The sequence below is a fragment of the Fusarium subglutinans genome (assembly GCF_013396075.1).
Source record: "Fusarium subglutinans strain NRRL 66333 chromosome Unknown NRRL66333_c0000084, whole genome shotgun sequence".
NCBI lineage: Eukaryota > Fungi > Ascomycota > Sordariomycetes > Hypocreales > Nectriaceae > Fusarium > Fusarium subglutinans.
In genome coordinates, this window is record NW_023502147.1 from 244 (window position 1) to 19,666 (window position 19,423).

Genomic DNA, 19,423 nt, shown 5'->3' on the forward strand with positions numbered 1-19,423 from the left:
ATACAGGGTAATAGCAGGGTTAGACTAAAGGTTTTATTAAAGTTAAAATATACTAAAGAAATTAGGTTAACTTTTATATAAGTTAGTTAGTAAAAGTTAAATTAACTTAAAGTTAATAATAACTAGCTTTATTAATTAAATATATATACTAAAGCACGTAACTAACTAACCTTATATTTAAGAATAGATAAAGTAATATTAGTAAAAAAGCAGTAGTTTAAACTAGGGGTTAAGTTTATAAGTTAATTACAAGGTTAGAAAATACACTTTAACTTTAACAGAATGGGGACATGGAGTGCAAATTAACCTGGCCGACCTTAGAGCTTCTCTAAATCGAAATAAATAACGTATTGCTGTCTAGTGAGTAGGTTGAGATACAAGACCCTGAGGACTCGGACGACGAACTCGCTGAAGATACAGATAAAGACAAGAGATTGGAAAGTGAAGTACCCGGCGAGGAACATGGAAGGCGATTCAACCCCATATTTAACCCAGTACATTTTGATCAATTTGCTCTCGCTGTTGCGAGAGCTGCCAGCCAAATGCCCAAAATTGAGGAAATGTACCTAGCCTATCAAGGATATGCGCCAATGAGCATAGGGTTTGTCACTCGTGACTGCTTCACTTGGGAACGCAAGAGAAAGCCTCACTTGGAGTTTTGTGGAGACACGGCCTCAATTATGCACCCTAGCACGGAGACAATGCAAGCTTGGCGTGGCACACTGGCACAGCACAATCTGGAATGGAATGTGCATTTCATATAGCTGACTTTTAACCAGATGTTCAGATTAGTACTATGGTTCTACTACTACATAAGTTACATGGACTCCATCCATAGCAGGCTCATTAATTGCTTTTGCCTCCCAGAGCATCTTTTCCGCAGTAACAGAATTGACCTGTGTCCTTATCCTTGTACCTTTGTGTAAGTTGTCGCGCTTGTGGTTTAAATGGCTAATCCCAAAGAATACCTTTGGGGGGTGGTGGAAGTTATTCAAGTGTGTTTCTGCAGTCCAACCTTTATTGTCGCTAAATTCGCGGACTCCTGCCTGAACACCTTGAGCATCGCTATTGAATGCCAACCACGAAACTTTTGCTCTGTAGTACGGAGAAGGTTGATCACCCCAGGACCCGATCCTGATGGTGCACCCATACTTGGTCACTCTAATGACCTTGCACTCCAACTCACAGTGCCTAAGAGGCGTTATCCAGGTGAACCAACAAACAACCTGCGGCTCCGAGATGTATGGTGTGGAGAAAGTGACATGGCAAACGGCATCCTGAAATTGCTTCCTACCAAAGACATCCATTGAGTCAACATTGCCATGTTCAAAATGAATGTCCGGATGATACAACGCCATCCAGTTAGTATCAAAAGCGTACGTTGTGTAGTCCCAACTTGATATACTCATCAGAAAGCCTTGTCGAGTGATTTCGTCGGACTGGATTAACATCCTTGGAGAGTTTGGGCCAGCGAAATCGAAAGCTGTGATGCCAGAAAGGATCACAGGTGGGAAGTCAAATGCCCTTTCAAAGCGAACATGGACATCAATTTTACAGGGAATAGTAGGAGTCCAGTTGTTCTCAGCACCAAGAATAAAATGACTCTCTATATGCTGATGCGCCGTGTCATTCGAGGGAGTGACTGGGGCAGAGATGTGTGGCGGTGCCAAATAGATGTCCTCAAATTGGGCGAGTAGGAGCTTGGGTTTTATGGAGATATCTGCAAAGGCATCTTCCTCCCACCCAAAAATGGCTGTTGCAGCCTGTGCGACGCCGCGACGGATATCGCTTTTGTTGTTGTCACTCCAGTACTCGGCTACCTCATCCCAAAGATCCTTTGGCTGTTTATTGGTCTTCGATGCCGATTCCTTGACTCGTGAAGTGTTCACGGCTCGTCTTCTTGGCCGCCCAAGACCCCATCGGGCACTAAACTGTAGGCTGTTTTCCTTCGGGGTCATATCGAGTGTTCGCTTCATTGGAAGGCCATATGTTTGTGAGGCTTGGGAGGGTAAGATGGGCTGGCTCTTTGAGTCGAACAGTTCAGCTTCAGAGATGAGAGACACGTCGAATCTACCGAGAGTATCAGTCGAAACGGTTGGGCCAACCGAAGATACAGTAATGCCAGTCATGAGCTTGGTACGTGAACCGGCAGCTGGGGGGTTGAGGAGAGCCGTGATGTTGTTTCCGCTTCGAAGTGGATCTTCAGATTGCTTGTCTGGTCTAGGTCAGTTTATGTCACAAGTGATTTCATTGCAACTGGTCCTTACATTCTCCCCAGAGCGTACTGCTAACGTTATCATAGACCCCTTGTATCATGAATGCGGCTGAGGGGTGCGGGCTCTTGCCCATAGCAATTGTGACAAATAGCTCACTCTTCATGTCGTTGCTACCACTTAACTGCATGGGCTTTGAGTAGATGGGAACCTTGGCTTTGCTTGTTACCGACACATGAGGTATTTTGGTAACGTCCCCGTTGATTCCGAGTGCTTGAAGGGCTTTGGGGTCCTTGATAATTGCTGGTGGGTTGATTGCAGCCTTAGATACAGGGATAATGGACTGAACGTGGAATGAGAATATCGCAGGTCTGACAACCCATGGCGTATCATGGGAGGACTCGACTGACTCAGGAACTGTTGGCAAACCACCTGATATCAGATTCAGAAGATGATATGTCTTGTCACTCTTCTTAGCCTCTTTGAGGAGCAACTGACACATCGCATCGAAACCTAGTGGTCCTGTGTTCTTGTTTACGGGGTAAGAACCAAACGAAACGGTGATGTTGTGTGAACAAGCCTCAACCCGCACTGTCCCATGAACTGGAGGTCCTTCAAGATAAAGCATGGCACCCAGACTAGCGCGGAATGTCCAAGCCAGCCAGCCATACCCAATTTTGACTTGGGCATAAACTGACACCGCGACATCGGCCGAGAAGTAGAATGGTGCAATTTTGATCAAGAAGTCGGCCCACGCGTTGAAAGAAGCTTGGATGATTCTAGTCGTATAACTAGCAGTCATATTTGCGCCGGCCATGATGACATCCGGCGTTATGGAAAAGTATGCACCGCCAGAAATACTGACCCCACCTCCGACATTCCACCAGACTTGAAGTCTTTCGGGCTTTGGATAGTACTGCGGCGGGTTGAACCGCGGATGGTACCCGCCAACGGTAAATACCCAGTCGCCGGCAGCCTTTGACGGATCCCACCAAGTGGCAATGGCAAAGCCGCCCGAGAGGTGACAGGCCGGGTCCAGAATGAAGGACTGGGGGCCAAGACTAGACTCGATGACCATAGAGCCCGTGTTAAAGTCGACGGAGCTCTTGAGACCAATGTCAACGTTCAGATATGCCTTCTTCGCCTCACCACTGGGAGGCATCTGAACCTTGCCCTGACCATATATGTCGAGTAATACCTTGGGGGTGATTGTAGCTATCACGGCTGCCGAGATGTTTGCAGTCTCGCAAATAACAGCCTGTAATACAGGAATTAGCTAGAGCGTCATACAAGTAGAAGAAGACTCCAATGTTTATCTCACCTCCATACCCATCGCTATCCACGTGTTTCCCGGTGAATCATAGAACCATCCCTGGCTGAGGAAACCGTCCAGAATCTGCAGAGGATCTTTTGAAGCGGTGCCAATCTCTTGCAATGATCTTGGTGTTTGGGCACAAAAGGGAAAGGCTGCAATGTGATTCAAATCAGGGGTACGAATGGCAGTGTTGTACCCAACACCAGCCTTGACGCCAGAAATCTCAACTGCTCCGATTTTTGCAAGAGGCCCATTCAGCTGTACATAAGCAAAGAAACTGACTGCACCCGTGCTCTTTGTCTCGGAGTACTTGCCAAGTCCAAGTATGGAGTACTTCTTGAATCCGACTGTAGCACCACCAGAGAATACATCCTTTTGTTGGTCTTGGCTGCTCTCCTTGATCAAAGTTCCAGCCATGCGTAATGGAGATGAGTCAAGCCCAAGGGCTAGTCCGGATAGGCTGATCCCAACCTGGGCATTCTCAAAGTCAAGTAGATGGCCTGCTTTGGCAAAGTCTGCGTAAATAGTGAGGCCTACCAGACTCACACTGAAGGTCCCAAGCTGAGCCGTAGCTGTAAGGATGATGCTCAACCTGTTCCTGCTGAAGCCGAGGCTGATACCCGAGATGCTCACTGGCCCTACTTGCTTCTTCAGGGGTGCAGCATCTCCTGAATGCTCGCTCTCACCATCGCTGTCTGCAGTCTTTTTGCCACCTGAGCCTTTTCCCTTACCTTGAAAAGAGTAGTCGAGAATGACCTTTGAATCGTCAACAACAAGGAAATGACAGCCAGGCTTGAGAATGACACCACTTGAAGCTGGAGCATCCCGCAAAAGACTTCTCTCAGATGGATGGGCAGCTGTATCTTTGAACTGTAGAGAATGCTTCCCAGCAAGGAATTTGTTCAGTACATCAACGTCGGATCGGGTAAGCCCAGCTGCCTTTCTCTGCTCGGCTTTGCCTCCGTCGACCCATACAAAGTGCAGCTCATCGAATGGCTGGACCAGAGCCGAGACGAAAGCAGAGGCCTTCCCAGTCAGATTGATATCCGCCAGCCTGAAGAAGAGGACTCGCTTGGTAGGGTAAGGGTTGGTGTCCGAAACTTTGGATCTCTTCGGCTTCAAATGGGCAAAGATGATGGTCAAGTCGCTAGTGATGTTGATCTCGCAAACCAAGATGACACAGCCACCAACTTGGCCGATTCTGAGGTCTACCATGGCACCACTTTTGGTCGCAAGTCCAGTTCCACCATGACCAAATGGAATGTCTGTGAGGCAGGTTGGAAGATTATCCAGTAGTTCCTTTTCGCAAAACTCCAAGATGATGCTGGCGAGGCTCGTTGTCTGTGGCGTATTCCTCTTGAGGGTTGCATTTAAGTTCCAGTTCCCGTCGCCCTCACTACGGTAATGAAAGTCCAATCCCAAGTTTCCAAGTTTGAAGTCACCCTCAAACTCAATAGAATTTCTCTGGCCACCCAGTTTGTAGAGGTAAGAGAGTGACAGATAGTTAATTTCGATCTTCTCCATGATATCGAGGATCTCTTCATCAGTGTCATTATCAAAGAATTCATAAAGATGGCTGAAGCTGAGATGGTTAACAGAGCCTGCCAGGAGCCACCCTTGATCATTATATTGAATAGACATGGCCATTCGAGTCGGATACTGGTCCCTACTTCGTGGAACAAGTCTAAAGCTGAAGCTCGTGACGAAATGGAACCTCTTCTTAGAAAAGTTATACTCGAAAAGTGCCATTCCAGTGTCGAGTTGTATATCCGGAAGTCCTGGCATGTCACTTGGTTTGAACTTGGGTTCTTGAGCACGGACTTTCGCAAGGACGCCCTCGAACGTGATTGCTGATGCATCCAGTGTGAATGATAAGGTGACAAAGTCTAAACCGCAAGGGGAATTACCCTCGAGCTGTTTGCCAGAGAGAGTGTAGTAGAGATCATTCAAGCGGATGCCCTTGTCCTCCTGGAATCCGATGGGTAGCATAAGGAGATGGTCCTCATACACAGGGTAGAAGGCCATGTTGGGTTCCTTGAGGAATCCCAAACATGGAAACAAATTACCGCTGAATTGCGGCTCGTGTCCCAGACGAACTGTGACCAAGAAAGGGGCTGATGCGAGATTGACCTGGAAATCGATATCAACAGAGTCCTTTCGTCCTCCGCCGCGAGTGAACACAATCTTTCGAAGCATGATGCCAGAAGCAGATGGCATGTATTGCTTCACAGAGGGAACCGGCAAATCTGAGGGGAGAAAGCCCGATATAAAGTCGCAGAGTGAGCCAATGTCGGTTCCGCTATTTTCCGCCACTCCGTGTGTTTCGGGAGCCAAGAACATTAACACCATCTGTGTCTTTTGTGGTGTGATAATTATGGAAGCCCAGAACTTGAGAGAGTCAGTTGATTTGTTTGCGATTGTAACTTTGGCTCTGACTGTAAGCTCCCATTCAACAGCGGCAAGATAATTGTCATGGAGATTGGTCTCCATGCTGTAGGTCTTACGCAAGATGGCTTGTATTGGGGAGTCCACAGACAGATCAACGAATCTTCCGAATTTGGCAAACACTTTGTTTAGCCACGTTGGCTTCTCGCCTGACTGTTGAACATGAGAGAACTGAAGTCGAAGAACAGTGCGATGTGTGCTGCCGCTCGGTATAAACCAGACTGCATTCCGACTGGCACCATGAGACCCAGAATCTAGAACAAAACCTTCATTCAGTACCCCGGATAAGACAACGTTCAGTGGATCCCACTGTAAGAAGTTGAACATATCTTTCAGAGTAATCTTCCATTCCTTTGCCGCTTCGGGATCAAGACCAAACACGAGCATATTCTCAATGGCTACTCCTGTGCCGGTAGATGGAACTCCAAGAGACCGGCTGCCCAGATCAGTGCGAAACTGAAGCATCTGAGAGAAGGCATTCGACCCTGGATTGCTAATGGAAGCTAGCTTGGGTTCAATGGCGACGAGATTTGTTTCAAAACTGAGTTGCGTAATATCCTTTGCCGAAGCTCGAGCACCAAAACGCATTGCTTGGCCAGCTCGAAATAGGCCGCCGAACCACCTCGATATCTCATCACAGGCGTCAAGCTCATAGTCAGCAAGCTCATCAGAAGCGGGCACTCGAGAGAGGATTAAGGCGGGAAATGCGAGAGAACGTAGGAAGCGACAGAGGTTCGGATCTTGCACCTCGACTGATGTCTGTGAGTCGAGGTTGATAAAAGCCTCTGGGGGCACGAAGAAGAAGCAATCATCGGGGGTGGCTTCTTTTGCTGCGACGTCTGTCTCATGTTCGGAGTGCTCGCGTTGGGGCTCTGTGTGAGAGCTGGAGAATTCCACCTCGTCCTCGTCCTCGTCCTGAAAGCCCCTCCGCTCCTTCTTGTTCTTCGGTTTGTTCTTTACAGCCATCTTCGCAATAGCAGACGGCCTGGCCTTAATATCGTCAGATACTTCTGGTGTCATTTTGTCTTTGAGTCTCTGGGATCTTCTCTTTTCCACCGTCGGGGCTTTTACTGTCCGATTGTTCTTCACTGGTGGCGGAATTTCAGTCGCAATAATTGCGTCCATGTCCTGTAAGGTCGTTTTGACCATGCTGACCTCGTCGTCGTGTGTCTGGTCATCGCCTGTCTGGGCAAAGTAGATAGAACGTATCTTCTGGCTTGATGAAATCGTGAAGTATTTGGCCACCGTGCTGGTGCAATCTGCATAATCAGAAGGATGCAAGGTGCTCAATTGATACCAACGGGGCATCAAATAGCTAACCAAATAGTTCTTGAATTGCTCTGTTGTCATGCCCTTCGTTTGGTCAAAGAAATTGTTTGTTGATTTCTGGCACAGCCGCTGAATTTCTTGAACAAAGGCAATCCTCCTCATGTCAGTTATACCTCCAGGATCCATAAAAGGCTTGTCATCAGCCATGGACAGCCATGGAGGGTAATTAGCTACCAGAAAGTCCAGCGGCTTTTGGCCTTCGGGTTGTATCGCTTCAGCAGCTTTCCATTCCTTCCAGGCGTCTATGGCCAGCAGAACCTCGGGTTCTAGAGAATGTCAATCTCGTCTCCAATCAGGTTGCAGCATTGATATACTCACTTGGATGGCGCCAATCGTCCCTCACGGCGTTGGAGACGAAAATGTACTCGGGATCAAAGGAATAAAGCATCTCGAATGGAGTGGACTGTCGCGCACCGTGGTGGGACATCTTCATGATCTTGACTTTTGTTGGAAGCCTCTTCTTAGGATCATCAGCACTTGGTACAGTCGACCACTTCAGCACCATCTGCTCTGTGACCTCGCTGAGATCGCCTGCAAAGTAGTGCGATACCTGTGCCTTCTCTGTGTTCTTCCAGATGATCATGCAGGCTATCGATGAGTTGTTGTTCTTTGTATCTGTTTTTGGAATGAATCCAACGGGACCGTCGCGTTGTGGTTCCAAATTTGTGTCCGAGTCTTGGCTTATTTCAGCCTCTTTGGCTTCTTCTTCCTTCATATCGCCCTTTGCTATGACGAACGGGCTTCCAAAGTTTTTCTTGTCCCATTTCCACTCTTCAAGGCCCTTATATGTGTAGTTACCACAGATATACATATCCGCCATAACGCAGAACATCGAAGGACGATATTCTTTCAGAGACTTGGAGACCATCTTGGGGTCTGTCAGATTCTTAGCTGGTTCGGTACAAGCCTGTTGGCCATAGAAGAAGTCGAAACCGAGTAATGTGGTGGAATCGGCATGTATTGTAGCAATGGCAGGACTTTGCACTTCAACTGCCGTCGGCCATTTTCCCGCCATTTTGATGCAAAATCCATTGGCAATCCTGGTCCACGATGCGGGACGAAGATTGACGTTACCAGTCGCATTTCTCAGCTCCGTTTCTGTGTGACATTGATCCCAGTATGGCATATAAATATGGGCTCCCGTGTTCAAAAAGCTTGGTGAATACGATCCCATTAACTCTTCCCACTTGTTGTTAAGTTCTTGGTGGGAGGACTCATTCTCGTCCTTGTCTTCCAGTTTTCTCTTCCACTGATTTTGAATGTCGTCGTCAAAAAGGTCCAATATACCTCCATAATGATCCGCGTCAAAATGCGTAACGACAAGACCGTCGAACTTGATGTCCTCTGGCAGCCCATAATGAGCTTTGAGTTTGCCGCGAGCTTTGTTAATCCAAATACCACCGTAGTTTTGAAACCCGGCGTCAACAAGGACAACTTTTGTTGGAAGTAGTTGGTCATTGACGATTTCTACAAGAACATGAATAGCTGAATCGCCGGCATCAACGTTAAGGTGCCACGAGTCGACGCGCCAAGTCATTGTGTTGGGTAAAAATGCGTACACAGTCAGAGTTTTGATCTTGGTTGACGGTGATGAACTGCGGATGTGTTGAGGTTCGCTAGACAACACAACGACTTGAGCTGACAGAAGAGGGTCACCCAGAGAAACACCATCGTCTCCAATGCACACCCACTCTCGACCATCGTTGACATGTACTGTACATCCGTCCGACTACCAAGCTAGCAAGCCTTGGAAATTTGGACGTCCAATTGGGTCTCATTTTACAGACGTGGACTCAACCTATTGGCTCCCAGACGAGCCGAAGTGGCCGTCATCTGCACGGGAAATCAATAGTCTGTTCCTGTGCAGCTGCCTGGAGCAATCACATCATGGTTGTAAATTTGTTAGTATTACTATAGTAATTACTAACTTCTTTTACTATTTTTACTTCATTTACACTATAGTAGAATTAAAATTATTTACTTAAAGGGTATTTAATTTATTTAAGTAGTATTTAATTTAAAAAAATATATAAGATATATATAAAAAGGGGTATATGTATTAAGTTTAGCTAGTAATTAAAATAGTAATACTAAAAAATATCATATATTATCACATTTTCAGCGTTTGTTTTCTTCCGCGATGAGAGTCTCCACAGCGGAACTATTCAGAGGGTCATAGCGTAGCGAGCCAATGACAGTGACATGCGGGGTCTAGAACAACGGTGAGACCACGATAACGCGTAAGCGATTCAAGTATGGAATAGTCGAGGCCTGAGTCAAATGGTTGTTTGTTATCTACTCCCCACTCGATACCACGTCTGTGAGCCTGTGACTAGCTACTTCGCTCCCCTCCCACTGGCAAAATAACCTTGCCAGCAAAGCCATTTTCTGTGACTTTGACTGTGACCTTGACTTCGAAGATGACTTCGAGCGCGGAATCTGGGGGATCTTCCGGGTTCCTTTTACCCGATAGTCCTGGGATCAAGACACACATACCGTTGATGTCGCCTACTGTCCAAGCATCTGCTTTGCCGCGAGGCTGTACAGACACGCGCAGCTTCTGGTTCTGCTGCACTTGAATCCCCGCCCGCCATCGTGCTCGATTAAGTAGCTTTACCCCAGATCCCGAGTAGCGGGTAATTCTGTCCCCAGCTTCTTGAATCTCTATAGCCACCTCCGATATCGCTGATATCGCAGCCTTTCGGCTCCTAAACCACCGTATTTTGATTCCCAGATCAAGCTTTGTGCCGTCAATTTTGGACTTGTTTATAATGTCAACCGAGTCATGTTTTGTAACACTGACCACGTACGACATGGTGTAAGCGAGATTGGGGTCTTCTTCAACCTCATCAGAAACTGGACCTGTGGTTTGCTTGTGGAGCACCAGAGGAACAGCCTTGTGTGGGGGACTCGGCACAGCGACGATATACTCTTCTGCCGACTTCAGCTGTGCTTGTCGTAGAGCCTCAAAACTCGCGACAGCGTGGATGGTATATCCGTGCTGCTCATCTGGATGCCTCTTGACGACCATGAGGCTGCCACTCTCTTTAATCACTGGATATGGTCTGGACCAAAGCCCCAAGAGTGAATTGGCGCTACTCATAACTTGTTCCTCATCTGCTTGGCTCATCGACAAAGTCTGCAAGGCGTCTGGCACGACAGGCCATTTAGGAAGAGACTCTCCCTGACGTAGCTTAGCGATAGACATCTTGAGAACACTGGATCCCATATTCAAAGCAAAAAGAACTGGGCCCGGTGTTTCGATCCTGTTAACTTTAGACTTGTCTTTCATTGTGGTCATGATCATTTTCATCAGATCAACGACGCGGATGATTTTGTTGTCCCAGTCGTAAATCTGTGACCCCCCTCTGCCCCTCTGAAACTGGCTAGTCGGGGCTTGAAGAGCCCCCCATTTTGCATCTGCACCAACATGGTCAGGGTCGATGTCCCAGAATCCAGATATCTCTAGCGTAGTGGCACGGAGCGATGTTCCCAAAGCAAAACATTGCTGATGAGGTGGCTGCGCAATTGTGATCGAGTCTAAGAGGTAAATTGGGTCAGCGTTGGCGTTTTCCACTTGTTTCGCCATTTCCTCCTTCTCTTCGGGGCTTGTCTTGATCGGGATGTCTTCTACTGTCACGACATCTTCCGGACATCGATCCAGCAGTATCATGATGGTGTCCTTGGCAACACGCCTGGTTGACAATATCTCCAGCTTATCTCCCTTCCAGCCCTTGGGGAAAGGTGCTGATATGTTGAGATCTTTCCAAGACATGACAGTCGAACTTCGAATAAAGAGGCCAAACTTCGGTATCTGCGGTTTGTGGGCTGCCTTCTCAATGCTCAATTCCCTCTTTTCGTACTCGTTTACCGCGTTTTTGATCATTAGCTTGAAGACATCCTGGCCCCCAATCTCGAGTGTATTCCCTACACTCAAGGCCCCGTCAATCATGGCATTGATCCAATTCGGGTCCACATAGAAGAAGCGCATCGATTCTTCAGGAAGATGTGAAGGATCTGTGATTAGGTAGTGGATCGGGATGCAGTCGAGGTATTTGAAGTCCAACAGTTGCTTGAGAATGACTGGAAAGGTGCTAGAGTTTGGAGTGTTGAGCTCGTTGAAGATTTGTGCTTCACCCGTTGCTGAGGTTAGGTCTTGAGATGAGGCGGCCTGTTCCACTCGTGTAGACATTGAATCAATAACTTTCATGGTGGCCTCCGCATTAGACTTGAACTTGTGTTTCGTGGTGAGGCCAGGCATAGCAGCAGATCTGAAAGCTCTGGGGAGCTCTGGCGGCTGCGAGCTCAGTGCCGGGTTTGTTGCAGTATTCCCATAGAAGGATGCTGTGCGCGAGGACTCCATAAACGAGTGTAAGTCCTTGAAGCTCGCCTCACCATCGAAATGATTGTTGAACAAGCTTTCAACGATAGCTCCATCCACAACCTCACGCCGAAGCTTGGTAACGGCACTGCTAAACTCTTGGTTGCTTAGACTTAACAGACGGCCAAGTTGCCAGGCACTGGAGTAGGATATATCGACAATTCCCAGATCCCGGTCCATAATCTCAAAGTCTTTTCCGTGCAGAGACTGTGCGTAACCTTTTCGCTCCGGGGTCTGGGAAGTTTCGGATCTCTCCAGCTTCAAGACCCTCTGCATCTGCTGCTGGAAGTCGTCCAGGAGAATATTGTCTGCCACAGGAACAGGCGTGAGGGGACCACGAGAGAAAGCTGGGGCAATCTCGCCCGTTTGCAAAACATGCCTGACCACTGAGTAACCGTCAACTAGTCTGTTCTTCATGATCTGCGTCGATTTGGCAAACAAGACATTGTTTTGGTCAAGCTTAGCGATCATCTCTTGAGGAGCGCGAAGCATGCGAAAGTCATCTTGCCACTGCAGCCCCAATGCCTCATCAGGAACTGAGGTGCCAGTCTTAGTGGTAGGACCCTTGGCCAGTCCTCTAAACACTTGGTTGAAGGTAATAGGCGACGAGGGCGGGACATCATATGTCCATGAGTACAGCGAAATCAAGGCGACAGCCTCTGTCTGATGATCGATGCGGGTGGCAAGGTCCTCCCAGCCTTCAAGGGATAGCAAATGCACGACAATTGTTGTGCGAGTGGCGGTATCTGCTGGTGGTGTTCGGTGAGATATGACAACTGAATGACTCTTTGCATCTAACCCGTCCGAGTCTCCAAAGTCCTTCCGGAGATGGGTAAGATATTTGTAACGAGATATGTCTCCAGTGGCCCCCTCAGGAAGTTCGAGTTTGCCGTCCTCATTGTACTTGTCGTGAACGAGTGGTTTGAAGACTTCTGGCCTAACCAAGATGACGTCGAGACTTACTCTATCCATCTCCTCGGTAGAGATAAGGGGCTTGTCATCATGTTTGATGGTGTCGTTGCTGGTGCCTTTTGGCGACTCTTGAAGTGGGAACTTGACAGACCCGTCGCCGTGCAAGATGAGGTCAGCGAGCTTCACGTTAAAAACTCCAGTGGTCGGATCTCTGGATGACCCCGGAATCAAGTTTGAGTCGCCAAGCAGCTCTCCTTGCTCAAATGCAAACAGCGCCACCCATGGTACAATGCCGTCGTCTTGCTTAGCAGGCTTGCGTTCTTCCTTCTGAACATATCGTTCCCATGGCAGTGATGGTTCTCGTAGAGTAATGTGAGGTAGAACATTGTTTGCCTCGATGCTGCCAGGTGTTGGGTAGACTGACAAAACATCTTGCTCGGGAATGAGAAATCGAGGGCCGTCAACGGTAAACTCCCTGTTTGGCGTGGACTGATTTTTGACCTCATGTTTTCCTTGGCCTTTTATTTCTATCTCCTGCTTGATTGAGATAGTGTAGTCTCCAGCTGGAAGAGAAGGAACATTATAAGATTGGAGCTGGAGTATTTGTCCCTGGGCACCTCCATCTAGCTCTTGTAATCGATGTCTCGCCTCAAGGGCTGCTTTTTGCCTCGCTCTGGGAGTCATGTTCAGGGTAGCAGGGTCATGAGAAAGCAACGATTTGCCACGAGTCAAAGTTATTGGCCAGGGAATTTAAAATCTGGAATCGATAAGTTTCTCTTCATACAAGAGGCTGAGGTCCCTTAACTCTGAGTGCATGTCGGGAACAATTAATTCCCTGTGCGTTCCGCCAAGACAATACCTGAAGTGAGAACTGAGTCAACTGACCAGGTTGTAGGGATACCTTGTCAATGCGGGGCTCTCAGAGACGAACTGAGATTAACACTCCAGATGTACTGTACTTGTAGCGCCTGGGCCTTGATTGCGGTGTTTTCTACTCCATAGGTAGTGCATATGACCTGAGCATTGCAGCACTAGCCCACAAACTATTGACACTAGCTTCCTTTGTTGGCAAAAGTTCCTGAAGCTCCAGGTCTCCAACCAAATGCGAATCCGTATCGTTTACTCCGTACTCTGTAACAGATCATCTGGTCGTTTTGTATGATTTCCAAAGTATACGCTTGAGGATAGCAAAAGGAAGGCCGATATATAGCCACTCTAACGAATGACAAGACTGATACTGATTACAAGCTCTTTGATCGATCATGAGTTCGGCAGTTTGCATTCCAATCCAGGTTTCGACCTTTACGCTGAATGCGGCCGTCGCTAACTCGGGCAAAGACGTGCCCAATTGGTGCGTTGGCCCGTTATCGCAGCCAAATTATGATCGCCTTCTTCGATATGAGAATGACGTCCAGCAACACGCTGACATGTTGAATCGACACCGCCTCGAGTCACTCAACCCGAGACTTTTTGACGCTTTCGACAAGGAGGTTCGACAAAATCGTCAGGGCCTGTACCTCCACTGGAAGCTACCGCAACTGTATCGAGCTACCGCCGAGGTCAGCGCTGGAGCGGATGAGTTCAAGAACGACTGCTTCACAAATGGCTTCCTCAGTCTTGAGAAGCTCTCCGAGGCAGAAGGTGGTGCCAAATGGAATGCCAATGCAAGCAAAGCCACGACTGGTGAGTCAAGCTCTTTGTACAGAGCTGTACCGAATCGCTGGCTTGTCTGGCGAAGGATTCATGAGGACTCAATTCAGCCGAAAGAGGCTCTTGACAAGATCAAGAAGTTTGAACTTTTCATAATCGAGAGTAACTTGTGTCGAAACATATCCGAACTGGGACCCGAGATTGACATAGAGGTTGATGTCTCACCATTTGTGGATGCTGAGAAACCACCAGAAGGTCAAGAAGAGTACGTATGCATTGGTGTCCGGGCATGCAGCAGACTTGGCTAACTCACTGGCAGCATGTTCTTGGGTAACAAGATCTCAGTTTATGCAGACGGAGCCCAGCCGCCCAACGCAGAGGAAGGCGAAAAGAAATCCGTCCCTCTATCAATCTTCAACAGTTCGAACCCATTATTTGCCGACTTTCAACCACACAACTCCAACGTCTTCTCGATGGTCGATACTTTCTCCTATCAGCATGATCTCGGCAATGGAAAAAGCGAGACCAGGACACTCACAGAAGCAAATGCAGACTATTGTGTTCTCGGCTGGGTTCATGACGCGAAGCTGGATATTTTTTCCGCAAAGAGCAAACCTCATGGTGAGATCCTGAAAGAGCTGGGTCTTGAGCTCGCAGACGGCGAGGCTGCAAACGCACAGGACTGGCTCAAATCGTGTGATAAAAACAACGATATCACCAGAGCCATGTGCCATGCCTCCATATACGGAGCGACATGGAGAAAGGAAATAGCCCCGGAGAACAAAGCCCATGAGCTTGCAAACTGTTTTACAGAACAGATGCCGGTTTTAGTGGGCTACTCACCACTCGATTCCCTTGGGGCATTCGCAAGAGAGGCACCGGAATCATTCGAGCAGCTCAACGGTGCAAAGCTTGATTCGTCTCTGACCGGCACCCCAAAGTCCTTGAGCGATCTTATTTACGAGGTGCAAACCTTTACCAAGACATCTCCTGGGAACCCCGACAATTACCTTGCTCAACGAGATAGAGCCCTTTTACAAGCATTTACGGTCTCGTCACTCGGATATGTCTGGAAACTTATTGACAAGGGTGACCAAGCCAACTCACCGAATCCTCAACCAGAGGTTAAAACATCACTCATTCCCTCCGATACCCAAAAGCTGGCTCTTGCCGGACTCGGCAAGTTACAGAGCTTCCGAGATGCTTGCGAATCTAAGCTGAAACAGCTCAGATGGGACTTGTTTGCCGAGTGGTGGAAAGTCAAGACTAGTGAGCAAAGTATGGCTGAAGTTGACCTGAATGTTCTTCGATCCTCGTCATCAGATGCCGTCAGACCCATCGTGAGAGACATTCGAAGATTGATATCGATTTGCAACGAGCTAGATCGTGAGCTGGACACGAATAAGGTTGCAGAAAAATGTCCCCAGGCCGAAAAGACCCCAAGTGAGCCATTTCACCAGAGACGAGAACCAACTGTGACGGTAGCCAGAGCAGTATCAGCATGGAACATCAGGGATACTAAACCCACCCGGGTACGGATAACATCGCAGGTGCATCCGCAGGGGGAGGACCAAGAAACCAAAGCAGCCTTCACCGCAGAGGCCAATGCAACAGATAATCTACAAGACAGTTTGTATAACGCCATGGAATTCCATCGTCCAAAAATGAACGCCGTTGTATTCACCACCATGCAAGAGCTGGTTCGCGAGTGGGTTCGTCTCGGGCCAAAGGACGATCCACATGCTCCAAAGCGCACAACAAAGCCATCCATCGTCAGCCCGCCATACGAATCGAGGACACTCGAGGATGATGAGCAACTTGGAAATGTCCCAAACTTCAACAAGAAGCAAGAGTTCAACGCCGTGTTTGTTGAATGGGAGGCGGTTTATTTCCACATTCCTTTTGACAAATGGTCTTTGCTGCCAGATGAAGCCACAGGTCTACGGTGGGACTTGAAAGAGTATGTGGGATCGGGACATACACATGATGTGAGAACCATCAGCGGCAGAGACCTACTTCTTCCGCAGGTCAAGGCCGAGTTACAGGTGGCGGCAGAAAATATTGAGTATTTCTCAGAGGAGTTCCAGGATCTGCTGTTGGACAGACTCTGCTTTCCGTCGAGCTCGTTCTCGCTGAACGGGATGAATGAGCATCTTTCCACTCGTTATGTTGGCGGCACTCATCTGACCCCCAACGCAACACTGTCTGGGGTTGTGAAGGGGGCTGTGGTAGAATCTGTGTTTACCGAGGACGATATAGAGCTCATTGGAAACCAGACACGGGAGACGCCGTACGCCGGTACAGTTGACATTGGAGCCACAGATGAAGATGCTGGCAATATGCCTTCTCCTTTCAAGCCGGTTCTTCATGGTCAGATGGTCTTGACAAAACTAAATCTCGTAGATGAGTTTGGTCAAGTTGTCTCTGCTTTTGACTTTGATAAGGCTCCAAGTGACAACTTCCTGGATCGCAAGATTTATCCTGAAGTCAGTGATACTTACGCGTGCAGCAACCTCGTTGACCCTCACGGAAAGCCGACCAAGATTGCCAATGCGGTCGTTGGAGACCAAGAGAATCGCTGCGCTTTCTTTCAGATTCCTCCGAGCATCAACCAAGAGGCAAGATTGAATGCATTCTTTGTCACTGATAAGGACATATTTGGCAAACCTCTACCTCCAGACGAGCCTTACCGGCCAATTTACGAACAATGGGAGAACCCAGTCTGGGGTTGGGTATTGGTCAACTATGCTAGCCACGGCGTTCAGTTCTTCCTCCCCAACGGCAAGTTCTATGGCCAAGTTCTGCTCGGCGGATCCACAGGAACAGATATACCCTTGAGATGGCAGCCTTTTGAAGAGCCCCCCGCCGATTTAACATCGTTCTCTGCGGATTCTGTAGATGTACGACGCCTCCAGGAGCTCATGGACGTGTTTCGTCAAGACCCAGACTACTTGAAGGCATTCATCCACATGATTGGCGAGTCACTCACTTTGTCCAAAGATATGGACCCATCATACTCGGAGAGCCTTGCCTCAATCACCGGGAGATGCCTTGCTCTTGTGGATTTTGGTGTCTCGCTCGAGCTTGCTCAGAAGCCAAGAGAAAACCAGTCTACCATCAACGATGCTCCTCCACAGCTTGAACTGCAACATTACAAGTTCCCTTGCATTTTTGGTGACGTGGAACGCAGAGAAGATGGAATGGTGGGGTACTTTGGGCCCTCTTCAGCGACAACCAAAAAGCCTGATTTCTCAACGTGTTATACCTATTTCCCTCAACCAAAGCAAAAAGCCTCAAAAAACACAATGAAAGAAATCATAAGCCAGCACTACCCATTCCTCCAGCCACAGTACGCCGATCCACTGGAACTCACACGATCGGTGTTCGTCGAGCCTGAGAATACCTTGAACTCTGACACCTTGGACCGCATGTCTTCAGAATTCCGAAAGGCGACGTCTAACAGTTTGAGCATCTTCACCGCCATAATCAATCCATACACTCCCTTCCACGTCAGGACTGCTGGTCTTCTACCAACAAAGGCTCTTCAGATACCGTCGTGGACTATTAAGAATGCTCTTGAGAAAATGGACGTATTCTTCCCCGCAGGACCTGTTCTGACCCTCGACGCTACTATATCAAAGCCTATATCACCACCTACAGACATAGCTACCATGCAACAAAGTAAAGTCAGGGGTGCAGGAGAAGAGACATCCAAGTCGAGGATGGAGGTCCCAACGCCTCCTGTTGGTAAATGGACTTGGTTACAGCCTACACTTGACGAAAGGGAGTCTAAAACCAAGTATAAAGAGATTGAGACAGACGGATTGAAGAGAATTGAAGAGGACAATATTCTGAGGATAAACAACAGGCAGCCATTAACAGCACTTGAGGGATACCTGTGTATGAGTCGGGATAATGATAGAAAGAAAGTATAACATACCTTATATAACTAATTTCATTAGAGAAGCTATTTACATAAGCTAGAATTATATCTCTTAGGTCTCTCAGCATGGTATAAATACAGCACAAGATAAAGTTTATCTTGGGCAATTGTGTTGGGCAGCGGGTATACTGCCTGAACTGATTTGATAAGAGTGTTATTTTGAGTTATGATGCTTACATTACGCGCCTTACACGTGCTCTTGTAAGATGCCGAAAAAGTAGTGCAATGACTTTTCTTTATGGTATTTACGCTAGACAGCATGCTTGTTGGTTTCTCTTTATTTTAGAGATTCCCTACGGAACTGCAGTAATTCGACTAACACAGGCATTGACAAAAGACTTTTAATCCTAAAATGTGTACAAACGTCTCTGATTTGTGCGGGTTTTCACGAGACAAATGACGAATGCCTCGGCTTTTATTATTATCCTTGACTCAATTTGGAAGGACAGCTGTCCGAGGCGAAATTCGTCAGCTGTTGTATTTGCCAGTCGCCAATGTACATCAAGTAACTGCTCACCTTTGCATGGCACTGGGTTGAAATTAGTCACCTACCTTATTTGAGTCATGATTGTGCGTCATTTTCGTGCTGTAGCTTCGTCAAGGCCGGGGTTTGCTAGGAGGATTTACTGATTGGAGTGTTGGCCTCTCACTTTCAGAATCAGCCCATGTTCCACCATGCAATATCACGGTAAGTGCCGATGCCGTCGATTGTGATTACCTCTCACGTCTGGGATTGAGTAGTGAGAACTTTGCCAAGAACCTTCGATACAAAGGGCTGGTGGTGGTCCATTCTCAATTCCTTGTGACATGTAGCGTTCTGCTATTGGCCAGCAAATGCCGAGTCATGGAATTTTAACTGAGAACTGGAGTTCTATGTTAAACCCGCACCCCTCTGCAATAACGCTCTCTCAGAAACCCGATACCATCTTGAATGCAAAGCATCGTGCGATGTTGACTTCTTGACAACCATGGTGTGTATCTGATCTGCTAGGAAAATGGATGCTAAGCCCGGATACTCGATGCTCAGGCCAAGAAATCTACATGTGTTATGAGCTGTTGCCTGAGTGATTTGTTGGTCCAACCATAAACAAGGATCAGAGCCCATAATTACATGGCAAGGCCTTATTGATTAAGCCCACCTGGTTTGAATTTTCTCTTTAAAGATTGTGAGTTATTTGTTTGGAGGCAAATCTGGAGCAGAACTAATTTTAGACCTGTGTGTGTCCGTGTCCCTA

General features: G+C 47.7%; 3 protein-coding genes across 3 annotated transcripts; 1 reads left to right on the forward strand and 2 right to left on the reverse strand.

Moving 5' to 3' along the window:
* Window positions 1-794: 794 nt before the first annotated feature.
* Window positions 795-8,839, reverse strand: FSUBG_6999 (transcriptional activator srcap; the record flags this gene model as incomplete). Its single annotated transcript, XM_036685256.1, has 4 exons — window positions 795-2,215; window positions 2,268-3,471; window positions 3,535-7,568; window positions 7,621-8,839. The coding sequence occupies 4 exons, from the start codon at window positions 8,837-8,839 to the stop codon at window positions 795-797; spliced, it is 7,878 nt and encodes a 2,625-aa protein (XP_036537439.1).
* Window positions 8,840-9,634: 795 nt separating this feature from the next.
* FSUBG_7000 (uncharacterized protein) lies at window positions 9,635-13,279 on the reverse strand (the record flags this gene model as incomplete). The annotated part of the gene is made up of 1 exon (XM_036685260.1): window positions 9,635-13,279. The coding sequence occupies one exon, from the start codon at window positions 13,277-13,279 to the stop codon at window positions 9,635-9,637; it is 3,645 nt and encodes a 1,214-aa protein (XP_036537440.1).
* A 578-nt stretch (window positions 13,280-13,857) lies between these two features.
* Window positions 13,858-18,180, forward strand: FSUBG_7001 (uncharacterized protein; the record flags this gene model as incomplete). Its single annotated transcript, XM_036685261.1, has 2 exons — window positions 13,858-14,510; window positions 14,565-18,180. The coding sequence occupies 2 exons, from the start codon at window positions 13,858-13,860 to the stop codon at window positions 18,178-18,180; spliced, it is 4,269 nt and encodes a 1,422-aa protein (XP_036537441.1).
* Between the last annotated feature and the right edge of the window lie 1,243 nt (window positions 18,181-19,423).